An 18,776-nucleotide genomic window follows, 5' to 3' on the forward strand; every position below is an offset into this window, starting at 1 on the left:
GAGAGCATTTGTGATGACCAGACAACACAGAACTGGTTTCCCTCCCAAAGGGTGGTCTCCAAATTTGTTGTAGCCTTTGTCAAGATTTTTATATCACAATTGAAAACAGATGCCCTTTATGCCCTTTCCTTTGTCGTCTGAGTTAACTACCGTTCAGTAGGTGTGAGCAATGGCAATCTCTCACACATCTTCAGAATGCCCAGGAAGAGTCCTCATTAGACGTTTCTCTCCTGAAGTCTTGCTGTGAAACACTCTGCAATAGAGAGTAGACACAAGGAGGTGCCAGGTTTGTGAGGTTCTGGTAATCTGCTCAGTGTGTTCTGAATGTTTCTTGTCACAAATCAAAACACCAGTCCTAAGGTTTAATATGAAAAAACACATCTCTCTGAACAGTTTCTATTTGAGAATATTTAATCCTAAAGGAAAATATTTAATCTTAAAGGACTATGTAATCCTGAGGAAAACCAAAGCATACTGTTGCTTATGGACTATATTGAATTTTATTACAGGATGTGGCCCTAAAATATACTTGTATTTTATATATATGACATTGACAATCCAGAGTATCAAAAATCACGTAAATTCTTGATGAAAAGAGACTTATTAGACATAAGACTGAATATAATGTGTGGACTTTGCTTGGATTCTGCTGTAAATTGACTGAAATTTAAACTGGGAAAGTTTAAATATGGACTGAATATGAGATGATATTAAGGAATCATTGGTAATTTTGTTAGATGTGGTAATGATATGGAGGTTATGTAAGAAAATATCCTTATTTTATAGAGTTGCACACTGAAATATGTAGGGAGCAAATGTCACATCTATAATTTATTTTAAAACACCAGCAAAATATCAATTGAAGCAAATATGGCAAAAAGTGATTAACTGTTTAGTCTAGGTGATGGGCTTGTGGAATTTGCTATTGTACCTTCTCTACTGCCCTGTATATTTGAGAAATTTTATAATTCAGAGTTTAAAAAAAGTCTTTGCAAACTGGGACATAGCACAGTGGTTTGTCAGCTAAATAGCACTATTTTGTGATCTTAGTGGATGTCACTTTATCGTGCCCTTTTGTGCTGCAGCCATAAATACCAGTGGACCTGGAAACTAGATGATTTTTTCATAAATGGGACATTACAGTAGAAATGAACCAATACTCTCTTTTTATACCCACCCCCACCCCGCCCCCATGCTCTGATTTTGTAACTTGGCCCATGATTAGGGGAGGTGACGTAGTTCAAAAGTAAAACTGAAACATATGGAATCCTAAAGCTAGAATTTTAAACATTTTGTTTCAACCTCAATTTTTAGAAAGAACAATTTTAAACTACAGTTACCAAAGTCATTTTACTTCCTTTCAAAATGTGTATTCTATAACCTGGATTATATTAACATGTATAAAATTATAAAATTATTGGCACTGTCTCATGGTTTCACGGAGCATAAAGTTTAAATGGAACCTTCAGAAAGAGGTAAAATTTTGACAGGGAGAGAAAGGGCAAGAAACTATTTCTGTATGGACTAATGAGTATACCCAGGAGCAGGGAGTGTTTGGGTAACTACACATAGGCCCTTTTGGCTGAAGGGAAGAGATCCTATTGGGACCGAGCTTGTTGCGTGCAGGAATTTGGATTGTAGTAAACACTGGGGAAGCAGGAAGTGTTCTGGGTAGTAACATGAGTCAAGCTGTGTGTTAGGAGCTCAATCCGATGGCACCAACCTCAAGGTAGGTTGCAGGAATGAGAGATTAAGACAGGAATATAAGTTTGGAGATCACTGCAGGATAGTTCAAGTAGGAAAGGGAATAATAGTGTAAATTTGGGTAATGACAGTGGGACTAGAAGGGAGGGATGATTACAAGACACATTGTGAAAGAAGAAACGATTAGAATTGATGACTAAATTTAGGTCCTGTTTGAACTAGAATAGGATGATTCACATGAACTCGTATCATTTCATTGATGCAAGTTGTTAACCGTGAGTTTAATATATTTATATGACTCAGTTGAGAAACCTTGAAAGAAAAATTTAATTCTTTATTAACTTGTAGGAAAGTTAGCCCCACCCTTATACTTACTAAACTTTTGCACAAATGCTAAGAATGGCTAGTCCCCTCCTCTAACCTTGGCTGCCTTTTTATCCATCTCCAAGAGTTAGGAGGGCGGTGCCGTGGAGGGGAAAAAAATGTAACCTGAAACTTTAATATAATTTATTGGTTCATAAGTGGAACGTAAAAGCACTTCTGAAAAAGTAGTAATATTCTAGGGGAGAGGAACCTGTAGGCAGACGCTGGAGGAGAGAGTCATGTAGAAAAGTCTACCTTGAAAGTTTTAGTGTCCTTCAGTGGGGGAAGAGAGCCAGCTCCAGGCAGCTCTGCAAGGAGGAAGCTGGGGAAAAAATCCTAGTACCACCTTAAGAGTGGTCCTATGTCGAATGGATCAGGAAAAATCCTTCTGGTTCATTTGACAAGAGTGGTGCCAATATATGGGATTGCTGAGAGCAGGTTTGTAATGACTGTCGCCCCTCAGAATGACATTTGTCCTCATGGTAGCACGTAGCCTATAAATGCAGTGGCTATAACTGTAAGTAGCAAAATAATCCCGATGTTTCATGTTTCTAGAAAGGCACAGGATCCATAATATAGGCCACACCCTACGTGAATGTAAAGGCAGATAAAGAATATGGAAGCTCTGTTTGCATGTATACATTGAGTGATTCATCCATAATTAACGTCTCGACAGATGTGTGCTGCCACGAGAAAGCAGTTGCTGTGTCTGGTGTGTAGTGTATTGCTAGGAATAAGCCTGTTAGGATTTGCAGGATCAAGCAACTGCCTGGTAGAGAGCCAAAATTTCATCATGATGAAATGTTTGATGGGGTTGAGAGGTTAATAAATGCATTGCTGATGATTTCTATTAGCGGGTGTGTTTTTCGGATGTTGGTCATTGGTGTTCTTATAGTTGAATGACAACGATGATTGCTCATGTCATTAGTCATGGTTGGAGTCCATGTGTGAATGATGATGACATATATTGTATTTATTTTAAGTGTTATTTTTGTGATCAGTTTTGTGGGGATTTCTTCAAAACCTTCACCTATTTATGGGGGTTTTGGGTTGATTGTGAGTGGTGGTGTTGGGTGTAGGATTGTGTAGAATTTTGGTGGTTCATTTTTAGGTTTGATAGTGTCTTTGATTTATTTAGGGGGGATATTAGTTGTGTTTGGTTATACAATGGCTATGGCCACTGAGCAGTATCCTGAGGTTTGGGTTTCTAATAAGATTGTTTTGGGGGCATTTCTTTCAGGGTTGATAATAGAGTTTTTGATGGTATTATATATTTTAAAGGATGAGGAGGTGGAAGTTGTGTTTAAGTTCAATGGGTTGGGAGACCGAGTGACTCTGGTGACTCTGGCTTTTTTAGTGAGGAGGCTATGGGGATTGCGGCATTATGTAGCTATGGTACCTGGTTGGTGATTGTTACTGGCTGGTCGCTGTTTATTGGTGTTGTGGTTATTATGAAGATCACTCGTGGTAATTAAATAAAAGCATGCTAAGGGTGAGAGTAATAAGGAATGATAGGAAGTATAGTTTGATAAGGCCTTTTTGGCTTGAGATTAGCGTGGAGAACTTTAGTTGAATGAGGGGTGTGGTTTTTGGTAAATGTTTTCTAGTCAGACTAAGTCCAAGAGGGAAGATGCTGATTTTTGGCTTATTGATAGGTTTAGGTAAGGAGGCAGACGATGCATGATGGTGGGGAAATATCCTAAGAGACTAGAGAATTTAAGGGTATTTGAGGGGTAAATAAATTTTAAGTTTTGTGTGTTAAGGTTAATTTCAAGTGCCAATACAAAGCCCAGGATGGTTACTGCAAGGGCAGTTAGTTTTAGGTGTAGGGGTACAGTTATTAGGGGGACTGTTGTTGGGGGGATGTTGTTGGAGATAATGAATCCGGCAGACACTTCCAATTAGCAGGTGTTTGATGGAGTTAATTAGGAAGGGGTTGTTTTCACTGATGGAGGTTAAGGGAGAGAAGCGAGTTTGTCCTAGTAGTGTGGAGAAGATAATGTGGGTACTATAGACAGGGAGGGAGGTGGCAATTAGAGTTATTAATAGGGCTCAGGCATTGGTATAAGATGTGTTAGTGGCTTCAATGATCAGGTCTTTACAATAGAAGCCGGTGAGGAAAGGCATTCCTGTCAGTGCCAGACATCCGATAATAAGGGCTGTTGTGGTGAAGGGTAAGGGCTTGAATAGGCCCCCTATTTTTCGAATTATCTTGTTCGTCATTCAGGCTGTGAATAATGGACCCAGAGCATGTGAATAGTATGGCCTTAAAAAAAGCATGTGTGCAGATACGTGTAAGAAAGCTAGACAGGGTTGGTTGATGCGATTGTTACCATCATTAGGTCCTAATTGGCTTGAAGTGGAGAAAGCGACAATTTTTTTAATGTCATTTTGGGTGACAGCGCATATTGCTGTGAATAGGGTGGCAAGGGCTCCTAATCATAGCGCTATTGCTTGAATATGTTTGTTGTTTTCTGTTAAAGGGTAAAGTTGAATAAGTAGGAAGACTCCTGCACAACTATTGTGCCTGAGTGGAGTAAGGCTGATACGGGGGGGGGGGGGCCCACTATTGCTGAGGGGAGTCAGGGGTGAAGTCCAAATTAGGCTGATTTTCTGGCTGTGGCTAGTACGAGTCCTATAAGGGGGAGGTTTGAGGGATTTAAGTCAAGTATAAAAATTTGTTGTAGGTCTCATGTGTTTGAGTTAAACAGGAATCATGCTATTGATACAATGAGCTGCGTTTGCGTCTGCTCGCGCATATCACCACCCAGTGAGCAGGAAGGACGTAATTCCCTCCCATCTCTTGCTGATCTTCTCCCTTTCTCCAATCTAGAGGCAAGGGAACCCACTGGTGTAATCCATCCAGGTCAGCTTTCTGGGGCAGACAGCGGGTAGAGGAGAGCAGAGAGTACAACTGGGGATGCAAACAGAAGGCAATGGTCACAGTGATCCTTTTCCCAAAATACAACAATATGAGGGGAATTCTTGGAGGAAGTACTTCATAGAATCATAAAATGTTAGCGCAGGAAGGATCCTGAGAAGTAATTTTCAGCCTCATTTTGGAGCTCTATAGAAGTAGCAACTTGGGTACAGCGAGTTGTCACACAGATGAGAACAAATGACAGACCTTTAGATTCTCAGCCCAGGCTCTTTCCAGCAAGCCAGGTTGCTTAGCTTCCATTTATTTTCCAAATTTTTCCCAGACCCACTGCACCAGCTCAACCACTGTTGAGCACGGTTGAAAATGAATGGTAAGGAGGTCTCAGTTGTTATTCAAGGGACTACATAAGCACTATAGACACAGCCGTTGCAGTAGGACAGTTTCTGTAACTGAAGTTAGAGTCATTGTAGATAATCTGTAAAGTACAGAAATATGTCAAGGAGAAAATAAAATCACCCACAATGTACCACAGAGAGATGATGACTGTTAACATTTTGGTGCCTTCTTATAATTTTTAAAAATTAAAATGTATACACATACACATAGTTTTATATCTTGTTTTTTCACTTAACGAACAATTTTCCATGTATTAAATTATCTTAGAATCTGTGTTTTAGTAGCAATATTTGTAATAGAGGTAGCATAATTTAAAATATATTTTCTGTCATTAGACATTTGAATTGATTATTTTCTGCTATGATAATGCTACGCTATATACACATATATAAATAATTGTGCTTTTTTACACACACACATATATAAGTAACTGTGCTTAGCTATAGGAAACATTTTTATAAATAAAATTGCTAGCATAAGCATTTTTAGTGGTTCTTTCTGGTGGATCACAGTGGAAAGAACATGGCTCTGGGGTCAGACGTCCTGACATGTTCTGCTTCTGCCACTTTCAGATGTGTGAACTTAAAGTAAAATGGACTTGAAAAGAGACCAGTTTAGACTTTAAAGAATTCTTTCAGTGAAAGAAAGACCTATTTAAAGTCTAAGGTACTGATAATAAAGACAGAAATGGATGTTCTCAATAACTGTATTTTTCTTTTCACTGAATTGTTCAGTAACTATTTCTTTTTAAAAAAATTTTCCTTCCTTCCTCCCTCCCTCCCTCCCTTCCTTACTTTCTTTCTTTCTTTTTGGCCAGTAACTATCGCTAACCTTGTTCACCATCCCCTTCCTTCCTAAGTGCTCACCTTCAAACTCTACCAGCGGGCAAAGCACGTGTATAGCGAGGCTGCGAGAGTGCTCCAGTTTAAGAAGATATGTGAAGAAGCACCTGACAACACGGTCCAGCTGCTGGGGGAGTTAATGAACCAGAGCCACGTGAGCTGCCGGGACATGTACGAGTGTAGCTGCCCTGAGCTGGACCAGCTGGTGGACATCTGTCGGTGAGGCTGAAAGAGCAGTGTGGCAGGGGCTGCAGGATGCTGCCCAAGGAAATTGTTTAAATTAATGGGAAAAAAGAAGCATTTTTGTAATCTTCTAAGTGAAGGAAGATCTTTTCCCACTTCCTATAAGAGGGGTGGTCTGTGACATAGAGCTAGACTTGTTCCCTCCTAAAAATCTGTAGGATGAAAGATTGGAGACTTGACTCCATGGCTTTACGAAGCTCCAGGTTTGGAGTCAGTTCTTCACAACATCATAAAAAAGACTTTTCTGTCTTTGGATGATTAAGTGTTTCAGGGAGATTTGCTCAGACACAGACCCTGTCGTTACTTTCTTCTCATGATATTTTAAGCAGTGTTTCCCACTACACTGCAGCTCTACCAGCATCTCCTGTTTGGTGTCCTAAGTTTAATACTTTTATTCAAAAGAGGGGAGAAAAAGGAAAGAGGACCTCAAGCCTGATAGAAATGTATTTTCAGGGGAGAGGTTGCTGAAGGAATTGCTCAGAGAGTCAGCATTTCCTGTCTTCCAGGTTTAGGTTAGATAGAAATGTATTTTCAGGGGAGAGGTTGCTGAAGGAATTGCTCAGAGAGTCAGCATTTCCTGTCTTCCAGGTTTAGGTTAGGCAATTTGGGAAAAGGACTGAAGAAAGTCCAGTTTATGAATGGTCGGTTGAGACAGAAATGTAAAGAGGGAAACTCTTTCACAAAGCCTGAGAACAACTTCCTTATAATTGCTAGAGAATGGATAAAAGAGTAAAATGGTTCCTTTACCCAGAAGGCGCTCACTGACCTTGGAGAACAGAAAGGGAAATTGGGAGAACTCTCAAATGGTTAGATGTTATTTCCACTGTGAGAAAATCATACAAAACTGCCTGCAATTAGCAATGAAAATATAATTAACCACTTGGCACCTGTGGCTTGCCTCACTCATTGCCACATTCCCAGCCCGAAAAGTTTAAACCAAGTAGCTCCAGTGATCACAAATGGCATATGTAACCCAGCTTGTGGAGAGACTTGAACATAGCATTGATGAGAATCACTCTGCTGACGTCAGTGTTTGCTCACTGATTGCCAGAAAGCCTTCCAGAGCTTGTTTCATTTTAAGTGCTCTTTTCTGAAAATAGCAAGGGCCCAGTGAATGGAAGGGACAGATATTGTTCAGTTCTGGAAATAAGAGGAAGTGGAATGATTTGTGCAGAAACTAGGAAGAAGCATCGTTGCTAAGAAGATAGTGGGGTAGTTTGAATCCCACCTGAAAAGCAGCGGAGGGGCATTTGCCAGCCTCCTGGAATTCTCGAATGAACTTGCTTGTTCTGGGATGGTCAACCAGCTCTTGTCTTTATGAAGCTTACATTCTCATGGGTAAAGAGGGAAATGACAATTAAAAATAAATTGAGTGGTAGTGATAAGTGTTATGAAAAAAATAATAGAGGGACGGAGAGTACTAGTACTTTATATTGAGTGGCTGATAATACTGAGTGGCTGAAGAAGGCCTCTCTGAGGAGAGGATATTTGAGCAAAGACCTGAAGGAAGTGAAGTAACGAGAACAGCAAGTAGAGAGGTCTTGACGTAGGTACATGGCTGTCACATGTGAGGAACAGCAGGAGGACCAGTGTGCTTGGAGGGCAGTTCAGGAAGGAGAGAGTAGTAGTTGATGAAGTAAGAGAGGTAGTGGGGAGTCATACCCCTGGGCCTTGTCAGCCATTGGAAGCACTCTGACTTTGAGTAGAAGATGGCAGTGGAAGTGTGAAATGATTCTAGGCCAGATATGCCTTGAAGGAAGAGTAAAGACAATTTCCTCTGTATGGGTGAAAGAGAGGAACCAAGATGACTCCCGGGTTTTTGGCCTGAGAAAATTTCCTTGTTTCCGAAGGTCGGGCTTCACATTTCTGGGTCAGAATTATCTTCTAGTACCATAAGGTATGAAAGCAGGAAGAGGCCTTAGAGATCAAGAGACCACTAAGAGGTTAAGAGATTTGAACAAGGTAACATAACGCGTCAGTGGGAAAGCCTAGCTCCTGATCCAGTGTTTTTTGCCTCACCTGTTTCTCTCTCCTTGGGTCATACTGAGATGTGATTGTATTTTAATGTGGGTCATTTTTTTACCTATTTTCCTTTTCCAGCTTTAACGCTTTAATGCTGGAGACTTTGGTTGTCACAGCGTGTAATATTTGAACATGGAGCAAAGCCACGTTGAGCAGGGAAGGTGGTGTGTGGAGAAGGATGAAAACTGGGCTGGAAGTTAGGAAGGTTGAGTTCTAGCTCTGCCTCTTTTCATTCTGAGCTCTGTGACTTTGGACTGTTGCCTTGCTTTGTGATCTCCAGTGTGTTTTTCTGTTCTAGAAGTCTATAGGTCTATATATTTTTTTAAAATGTGGTTCTAGTGAAAGATTTAGTGGCTGTGTCTTAAAAGGGTTTGGAAGAGCACACCTTTTGTTTTTTTTCATTTATTTGTTTATTTGCCTTTTCTTAATGGAAGCTAAAGTGTCTCTGTTTAGCCCATTTTCATTTGCTGTATTGCTTTTCTGAGGAAAATTCAGTTGTGTCTAGCATAAGGAGCTCATTCCCTTTTTTATGTTTTTTTTGTCTGGAATTGCTAAGTATCAAAATTAATTTCTACTTATTCCATAACCATATAAGGAACAAGTTTCCCATGTTGAAAGATTATCTTTTGGCATGTTGGAAATATTGGCCAGAATACTTGTCTGGTCCTTAAGTTTCTTTATATAATTCTTTCTTTGCTGTCACTGTGACCAGTAGGTAATATTCTCCAAATACTCCAGTTGGTTGCTAGTTACTAAAAGGTCCTGAGTGGTAGAGCAACCTCAGAGGAGGACAGCCCAGGAGAATTAAGTAGATACAGTCATTGATGCCATTCCTTCCTCAGTCAGCAAATACTTTTCAGTAGGCTATTTGTGTCCCATGGGAAATTGGAGTCTAAACTCCATTTTCAAAAGGTCTGGCACTTTCTTTTGTGTGGATGTATGGGGAGAAAAAGGAGGAATGCAGAAGAATGCAAGATAGTGGTAAAACAGAATGGTTAAAAACCGGGGAGAGAAAGACAGTAGGAGAGTAGTAAATGGTAAATGCGGGGAGAGGTTTAAATGAAAAATGGCAACACTTTTAAGCCCTAGTTCCTTCTGAAGCTTTATGACTATCTCAGTGGGCCAGGCACGTGGTGGAGGGGAAGGACCCTGGCAAGGCCTGGTGTGGGCCACTGTGCCATAAACTCAACCTCTGGTAGAGTGTTGTTTTGCATAAGAATCACCACCACCTCCACACTTCCCTGTCCCCTTAAAGAAAAGTTAACACCAGTGGGCAAGTTGTGACTAAGACTGGGCAGCCTGAGAAGTTTGGTTGCCTTGGGTAGACCACAAAAGGGAGGAGGGAAGCTGAAGAGGCTTCAAGGAGGAGCACCACCAAAGACGCTCTTTATTTTTTTATAAATTTATTTATTTAGGCTGCATTGGGTCTTCGTTGCTGAATGTGGGCTTTCTCTAGTTGCAGCGAGCAGGGGCTACTCTTTGTTGCGGAGCACGGGCTCTAGGCATGTGGGCTTCAGTAGTTGTGTCACACGGGCTCAGTAGTTGTGGCTCATGGGCTCTAGAGCACAGGCTCAGTAGTTGTGGTGCACGGGCTTAGTTGCTCTGCGGCATGTGGGATCTTCCCAGACGAGGGCTTGAACCCGTGTCCCCTGCATTGGCAGGTGGATTGTTAACCACTGCGCCATCAGGGAAGTCCCCAAAGACCCTCTTTAGATCACGCTCCCTGGCCCACTTGTGGCACTTCAAATTCCTTTAGTTTTTCTGAAGGCCTGCTTGGAAACTATTTGCTTGAGAAAACAACTAATTGATTGAGTGAATGAAGGATTCGATGCCTACAATACTCAGGGCTCTATCTACAAGTGTTAATGTGATCTGAGCTAGACCATATTCAAAAGGCGTCTCTAGGTAGCTTGTCTATAGGACAACGTATAGGAAGCTACTTTATGACCCAAGTAGAGAGAAGGGGGGAAAAAGCGTAGAAGAGATCACCAAGGCTTGCATTTTTTCAGCTGAGCCTTTCGTTGCTCTTCAAGAGAAAATCAGTTTAGAATCCAAAGAAAGGGCCAGGGAGGGAGAAGGAAACTATACTTACACAGTTAGACTGCTTTTTTTATTTTTTAATTAATGTTAGAAAATCTCAATTATGTGAAATAAAGTTTAATAATGAAGGAAATAGATGAAGCTTGCCCAGTTATAAAATACTTCTTTTAAATGAACTAAATGTAAATTTTAAGAAATGGCTAAATTTTAAAGTAGGATTTACTGAGGAACACAAAACAATTTTGAAACCAAGTCAATTATATGTGAAACAGCTCATTCTTTAACGGTTTCCCTGGTTATACTTAAGAAAAAATAGTTAATGGCCTTTATCTTCGTTTTGACACTTGATGGAATTAGAGAGGACTCATTGCTGCATTATTGCCCAAGCTATTAAGAAAGATAAATGACAAATTTTAATAGACCAACAAAGGTTACCAAAGTTAATTTGCTGTCTTCCTCAGAAGTCTTCCCACAGTTTTATTCCATGGCTGGCCATGCTGCTCGGCCTCTTGCAGTCATTCTCCTCAGCAGGTCGGAATGGGGAAGAATGAAGTGCAAATCCACATGTGTGTGCTCTTCTCCTCATGCTCTTATGGGCTAATCTGACACTCTGTCAAGAAAAAGGGAGAGAGCCATTTCAGCTGCCTTAGGGGCCCGCTGGTCTTTGGGCTTCTGTCTTCTATTTATTGTCCCGCTGCCCCTCCCCCCCCAGTATGTATGCCATTTGCTGGAACCAAACCAACTGGTCTTCAATGACATATGTGGCTTAAATTTCTAAAATAGACATGCAGTTATATTTTCTTATACTTTCTCATTCGAACAGTATTTGAAGCCTGTGGTTTCTTGAATCTAAAGTAATCTGAAAGTGTTTCTAATCTGGCTGTAAAAATCATAGAAATTGTTCTGGAAGCTGTGTTTTCCTGAGACTCTAATTGGAAAATTCTAGGCTTAGAGCAGAAGCTAGAAGTCTTTCCAGAAAAAGAGTACATTACTGACTGCATATATATATATGCTTTCAAAAGTGTTTTATATTACTCAATATATTTTTCTTTAAAATTTAGCCATTTCTTACAATTTACATTTTGTGCATTTAAGAGTTATTTTATAACTGGGCAAGCATCATCATTTTCCTTTATTATTTTACTTTGTTTCACATAATTGAAGTTTTTAGCATTAATTTAATTAAAAATAAACAGTAAGTATACATTTTCATATTTTAAAACAAATATAATGATCCAGCAGCCACTTATTAGAATGTACAAAATGCCTGGAATTATGCTGGCCTGAAATTAGAGAGATAGATAATAACCTGTCCCTAAATTCAAGATTTTCTGAAATAATTTGATATCCATTTGTATAATATATCAATATTTATCTTGAAATAAATAAAATTGAATTAAAATACAAGGCACAATTCCTTGCTTTCCCTCTTCGCGATTTGTGGCAGAGTTGGGTCTTACTGGATCTCTCCCCTCTCCCCGCTCAACACCACCTTTGATCTGTGCCTTACCTTAGTAAGTGCTTTATGGTCAACTCAGTTCATTTAAAAGCAGGAAGTTTTACTCAGGCTATACTTAGGTGCCTGGAAAGTTAGTTATAGGAATACACTTTTCAGTGATAAAAAGGATCAAAGGGAACATTCCTTATAATCTCCATCTCTTGTCTGCTCTAGCCTTTGTTTTGTAGATCATGCTTTATAAGGCTGAGGCTGCTTTTGATGTTTTGACCAACCCTTCCAGGTTATTCCCAATCAAGTGACCACAATCATCAAATTGATATTTGGGATTTTAGGGGTTTGGTTTTCATAACTTTTGTGTTGCCTCTCTGATGTGCAATAGCTCAGGAGCTGTATTTTTAATGCCTTACTGTTCTCCTAGGAAAAAAATGCAAATGTGAAAAGTTCAGTGAACACTCTTAGCTCACCTATTTTTCTTTCTTAATTTATAGCTTATTGGTTTCCTAACTTCTGGCTCTCTCTCGCAATTTCTGTGGCACGTACCAAAGGGCATGTTAAGCACCAGTGGGGCACACTGCAGCCAGGATCTTTCTGCCTTTGTGAATGTGTATAGCTGGGCAGGCTGCTGACCAGCTGCTGGGGGAGCCCCCGATTTGTGATCACAAGTGCCACTTACTCAGGGGCAGAGGACTATTTATAATAGCACTTATTGTTCTCTATTGGGGAAATTTGAGCCCTGATGATTTCAGACCATGTGGTTGATGCAATCCAGTTCATTTTCATTTGTAGCAGGCAGGGTGGTGACATAACAGCTCTGGAGACTTAAAAGTGAATAATATATTTACCTAGAAGGATTTCTAGTGTCTGCCCTCAGGAAACTGGCAGGACAGTCAGGAAACTAGGCCTCCTGGCACAATTCCTATGGGTTTTGCAGCCAGTTAGAAACACTTTGAGTTTGCTTTAGGTTCAATTTTGAAACCACAGTTTTCAAAAACAGTACAAATGAGAAAGTGTAAGAAAATATGCCTAGAAGTTCATTGAAGACCATAAGAGACCTGGTTGACTTGAGTCCAGAAAAATGGCATAGTTTGGGTCTTAGAAAATCAAGTAAGAGGGCATACTGTTCTTCTCTAAACCATGCCATGTTAGCTTTGATGCCCAGATTTTAGTGTCTTTCAGAGATACTTCAGTGACACCTCCGTTTTTCTCAGCATTTTCCACAAGAAGAGATAGTTTGACATGGCTGCATGACAGTTTTTTGTTTTTTTTTGTTTTTTTAAATTGTACTAAATTACAAACTAGCCCCTTGCCAGCCTAGGAACTCATGATAATCCTAGAATCCCAGGGTCAGAGAAACTTTTCAGCCTGGACCATAGGAGTTTGGGCTCAGTTCAGCTACTGGGCCATAAGCTGAATGTTTGAAGGGCAGGAAGAGATGAGTAACCTTTATTTGTTTGCAAGCATTTTTGTTTTCTTCCTTAAACATCTACTTTCATATGAAAAACATATTTTATTGAATAAAACAGATGATGAAAAAATCAATAGAGAAAATCGTTGGGGGGAAAATGAATTACTGATGTGCAGTAATTCTGATGTCGCAGAGTAGCAGTAATATTCTACTGATATTTTCCAGGAAATAAAGTACCTCATTTAGATGGAAAAAAGGGACAAAATTGTGCTAAATTAATTATGGAGTTTTAAATCTGCTATTAATTTGGAGTAAATTTTATTAGGAAGAATTGGAAGTACATGTTAACTTTTTTTTGAATTTTATTTATTTTTTTATACTGCAGGTTCTTATTAGTCATCAATTTTATACACATCAGTGTATACATGTCAATCCCAATCTCCCAATTCAGCACACCACCCCTACCACCCCCCTGCCACTTTCCACCTTGGTGTCCATACATTTGTTCTCTGCATCTGTGTCTCAACTTCTGCCCTGCAAACCAGTTCATCTGTACCATTTTTCTAGGTTCCACATATATGCGTTAATATACGATATTTGTTTTTCTCTTTCTGACTTACTTCACTCTGTATGACAGTCTCTAGATCCATCCACGTCTCTACAAATGACCCAATTTCGTTTCTTTATGGCTGAGTAATATTCCATTGTATATATGTACCACATCTTCTTTATCCATTCATCTATCCATGGGCATTTAGGTTGCTTCCATGTCCTGGCTATTGTAAATAGTGCTGCAGTGAACATTGGGGTACATGTCTCTTTTGAATTATGGTTTTCTCAGGGTATATGCCCAGTAGTGGGATTGCTGGGTCATAGGGTAATTCTATTTTTAGTTTTTTAAGGAACCTCCATACTGTTCTCCATAGTAGCTGTATCAATTTACATTCCCACCAGCAGTGCAACAGGGTTCCCTTTTCTCCACACCCTCTGCAGCATTTGTTGTTTGTAGATTTCCTGATGATGCCCATTCTAACTGGTGTGAGGCGATAACCTCATTGTAGTTTTTTGATTTGCATTTCTCTAATAATTAGTGATGTTGAGCAGCTTTTCATGTGCTTCTTGGCCATCTGTGTGTCTTTTTTGGAGAAATGTCTATTTATGTCTTCTGCCCATTTTTGGATTGGGTTGTTTGTTTTTTTAATATTGAGCTGCATGAGCTGTTTATATATTTTGGAGATTAATCCTTTGTCCATTGATTCATTTGCAAATATTTTCTCCCATTCTGAGGGTTGTCTTTTTGTCTTGTTTATGGTTTCCTTTGCTGCGCAAAAGCTTTTAAGTTTCATTAGGTCCCATTTGTTTACTTTTGTTTTTATTTCCATTACTGTAGGAGGTGGATCAAAAAAGATCTTGCTCTGATTTATGTCAGAGTGTTCTTTCTATGTTTTCCTCTAGGAGTTTTATAGTGTCCAGTCTTACATTTAGTTCTCTAATCCATTTTGAGTTTATTTTTGTGTATGGTGTTAAGGGAGTATTCTAATTTCATCCTTTTACATGTAGCTGTCCAGTTCTCCCAGCACCACTTATTGAAGAGACTGTCTTTTCTCCGTTGTATATCCTTGCCTCCTTTGTCATAGATTAGTTGACCATAGGTGCGTGGGTTTATCTCTGGGCTTTCTATCTTGTTCCATTGATGTATATTTCTGTTTTTGGGCCAGTACCATACGGTCTTGATTACTGTAGCTTCATAGTATAGTCTGAAGACTGGGAGCCTGATTCCTTCAGCTCCGTATTTTCCCCTCAAGACCACTTTGGCTGTTCGGGGTCTTTTGTGTCTCCATAGAAATTTTAAGATTTTTTGTTCTAGTTCTGTAAAACATGCCATTTGTAATTTGATAGGGATTGCATTGAATCTGTAGATTGCTTTGGGTAGTATAGTCTTTTTCACAATATTGATTCATCCAATCCAAGAACACTGTATATCTCTACATCTGTTTGTTTCATCTTTAATTTCTTTCATCAGTGTCTTAAGTTTTCTGCATACAGGCCTTTTGTTTCCCTAGGTAGGTTTATTCCTAGGTATTTTATTCTTTTTTGTTGCAGTGGTAAATGGGAGTGTTTCCTTCATTTCTCTTTCAGATTTTTCATCATTAGTCTATAGGAATGCAAGAGATTTCATCATTAGTCTATAGGAATGCATTAATTTTGTATCCCGCAAATTTACCAAATTCATTGATTAGCTCTAGTAGTTTTCTGGTTACATCTTTAGGATTCTCTATGTATAATATCATGTCATCTGCAAACAGTGACAGTTTTACTTCTTCTTTTCCAATTTGTATTGCTTTTATTTCTTTTTCTTCTCTGATTGCCGTGGATAGGACTTCCAAAACTATGTTGAATAATAGTGGCGAGAGTGGACATCCTTGTCTTGTTCCTGATCTTAGAGGAAATGCTTTCAGTTTTCACCATTGAGAATGATGTTTGCTGTGGGTCTGTCGTATATGGCCTTTATTATGTTGAGGTAGGTTCCCTCTATGCCCACTTTCTGGAGAGTTTTTATCATAAATGGGTGTTGGATCTTGTCAAAAGCTTTTTCTGCATCTATTGAGATGATCATATGGGTTTTATTCTTCAATTTGTTAATATGGTTTATCACATTGATTGATTTATGTATATTGAAGAATCCTTGCATCCCTGGGATAAATCCCACTTGATCATGGTGTATGATCCTTTTAATGTGTTGTTGGATTCTGTTTGCTAGTATTTTGTTGAGGATTTTTGCATCTATATTCATCAGTGATATTGGTCTGTAATTTTCTATTTTTGTAGTATCTTTGTCTGGTTTTGGTATCAGGGTGATGGTGGCCTCATAGAATGAGTTTGGGAGTGTTCCTTCCTCTGCAATTTTTTGGAACAGTTTGAGAAGGATGGGTGTTAGCTCTTCTCTAAATGTCTGATTGATAGAATTCGCCTGTGAAGCCATCTGGTCCTGGACTTTTGTTTGTTGGAAGATTTTTAATCACAGTTTCAATTTCATTACTTGTGATTTGTCTGGTCATATTTTCTATTTCTTCCTGGTTCAGTCTTGGAAGTTTATACCTTTCTAAGAATTTGTCCATTTCTTTCAGGTTGTCCATTTTATTGGCCTAGAGTTGCTTGCAGTAGTCTCTTAGGATTCTTTGTATTTCTGCTGTGTCTGTTGTAACTTCTCCTTTATCATTTCTACTTTTATTGATTTGAGTCCTCTTCCTCTTTTTCTTGATGAGTCTGGCTATGGTTTATCAATTTTGTTTATCTTCTCAAAGAACCAGCCTTTAGTTTTATTGAACTTTGCTATTGTCTTCTTTGTTTCTATTTCATTTATTTCTGCTCTGACCTTTATGATTTCTTTCCTTCTAGTAACTTTGGGTTTTGTTTGTTCTTTTTTCTCTAGTTCTCTTAGGTGTAAGGTTAGATTGTTTGAGATGTTTCTTCTTTTTTTTTTTTTTTTTGTGGTACGTGGGCCTGTCACTCTTGTGGCCTCTCCTGTTGCGGAGCACAGGCTCCGGACGCACAGGCTCAGTGGCCATGGCTCACGGGCCCAGCTGCTCCACAGTATGTGGGATCTTCCCAGACCTGGGCACGAACCCATGTCCCCTGCATTGGCAGGCGGACTCTCAAACACTGTGCCACCAGGGAAGCCCTGTTTGTTGTTTCTTGAAGTAGGACTGTATAGCTATAAACTTCCTTCTTAGAACTGCTTTTGCTGCATCCCATAGGTTTTGGATTGTCATGTTTTCATTGTCATTTGTCTCTAGGTATATTTTGATTTCCTCTTTGATTTCTTCAGTGATCTCTTGGTTATTTAGTAACGTATTGTTTAGCCTCTATGTGTTTCTGTTTTTCACATTTTTTTCCCCAGTAATTGATTTCTAATCTCATAGTGTTGTGGTCAGAAAAGATACTTGATATAACTTCAATTTTCTTAAATTTACTGAGGCTTGGTTTGTGACCTAAGATGTGATCTATCCTGGAGAATGTTCTGTGCGCACTTGAGAAGAAAGTGTAATCTGCTGTTTCTGGATGGAATGTCCTATAAATATCAATTAAATCTATCTGGTCTGTTGTGTCATCTAAAGCTTGTGTTTCCTTATTAATTTTCTGTTTGGATGATCAGTCCATTGGTGTAAGTGAGGTGTTAGTATCCCCCACTATTACTGTGTTACTGTCAATTTCCTCTTTTATAGCTGTTAGCAGTTGCCTTATATGTTGAGGTGCTCCTATGTTGGGTGCATGTATATTTATTATTGTTATATCTTCTTCTTGGATTGATCCCTTGATCATTATGTAGTGTCCTTTCTTGTCTCGTGTAACATTCTTTAAAGTCTATTTTATCTGGTATGAGTATAGCTACTTCAGCTTTCTTTTGATTTCCATTTGCATGGATTATCTTTTTCCATCCCCTCACTTTCAGTCTGTATGTGTCCCTAGGTCTGAAGTGGGTCTCTTGTAGACAGCATATATATGGATCATGTTTTTGTATCCATTCAGCAAGACTGCGTCTTTTGGTTGGAGCATTTAATCCATTCACGTTTAAGGTAATTATTGATATGTCTGTTCCTATTACCATTTTCTTAATTGTTTTGGGTTTGTTTTTGTAGGTCCTTTTCCTGTGTTTCCCACTTACAGAAGTTCCTTATCAATTGTTGTAGAGCTGGTATGGTGGTGCTGAATTTTCTTAGCTTTTGTTTGTTTGTAAAGCTTTTGATTTCTCCATCGAATATGAATGAGATCCTTGCTGGGTAGAGTAATCCTTTTTGTAGGTTCTTCCCTTTCATCACTTTAATTAAATTATATCATGTCACTCCCTTCTGGCTTGTAGTTTCTGCTGATAAATCAGCTGTTAACCTTATGGGTGTTCCCTTGTATGTTATTTGTTGTTTTTCCCTTGCTACTTCCAGTAATTTTTCTTTGTCTTTAATTTTTGCTAATTTGATTACTATGTGTCTTGGCTGCTTCTCCTTGGCTTTATCCTGTATGGGACTCTCTGTGCTACCTGGACTTGGGTGGCTATTTCCTTTCCCATGTTAGGGAAGTTTTCGACTATAATCTCTTCAAGTAGTTTCTCTGTTCGTCTCGCTCTTCTCCTTCTGGGACCCCTATAATGCGAATGTTGTTGCATTTAATGTTGTCCCAGAGGTCTCTTAGGCTGTCTTCATTTCTTTTCATTCTTTTTCCTTTATTCTGTTCCACAGCAGTGAATTTCACCATTCCATCTTCCAGGTCACTTATCTATTCTTCTGCCTCAGTTATTCTGCTATTAATTCCTTCTAGTGTACTTTTCATTTTAGTTATTGTATTGTTCATCTCTGTTTGGTTGTTCTTTAATTCTTCTAGGTCTTTGTTAAGCATTTCTTGCATCTTCTAGATCTTTGCCTCCAT

At 39.1% G+C, this 18,776-nt stretch overlaps 2 protein-coding genes across 8 annotated transcripts in view; one reads left to right on the top strand and one right to left on the bottom strand.

Moving 5' to 3' along the window:
- GALK2 (galactokinase 2) overlaps positions 1-18,776 on the top strand; it is a 139,251-nt gene that overhangs the window by 118,081 nt on the left and 2,394 nt on the right. For 6 of the 7 annotated variants that reach the window (XM_067746466.1, XM_067746484.1, XM_067746460.1 and 3 more), the window contains one exon: positions 6,204-6,405. The exons of the other annotated variant lie outside the window; for it this stretch is intronic. In XM_067746466.1, coding sequence (XP_067602567.1) covers positions 6,204-6,405 — 202 coding nt within the window. The remainder of the gene's footprint in view (positions 1-6,203; positions 6,406-18,776) is intronic. 7 annotated transcript variants of the gene reach the window in all.
- The window catches only part of FAM227B (family with sequence similarity 227 member B), a 277,213-nt gene continuing 260,454 nt past the window's right edge, over positions 2,018-18,776 (bottom strand). Inside the window, exons 16-17 of the mRNA XM_067746547.1 lie at positions 10,927-11,101; positions 2,018-5,423 (exon numbers count right to left, since the gene is read on the bottom strand). The gene's annotated coding sequence lies outside the window, so the exon portion shown is untranslated. The remainder of the gene's footprint in view (positions 5,424-10,926; positions 11,102-18,776) is intronic.

Source organism: Pseudorca crassidens, chromosome 1 (assembly GCF_039906515.1).
Source record: "Pseudorca crassidens isolate mPseCra1 chromosome 1, mPseCra1.hap1, whole genome shotgun sequence".
NCBI lineage: Eukaryota > Metazoa > Chordata > Mammalia > Artiodactyla > Delphinidae > Pseudorca > Pseudorca crassidens.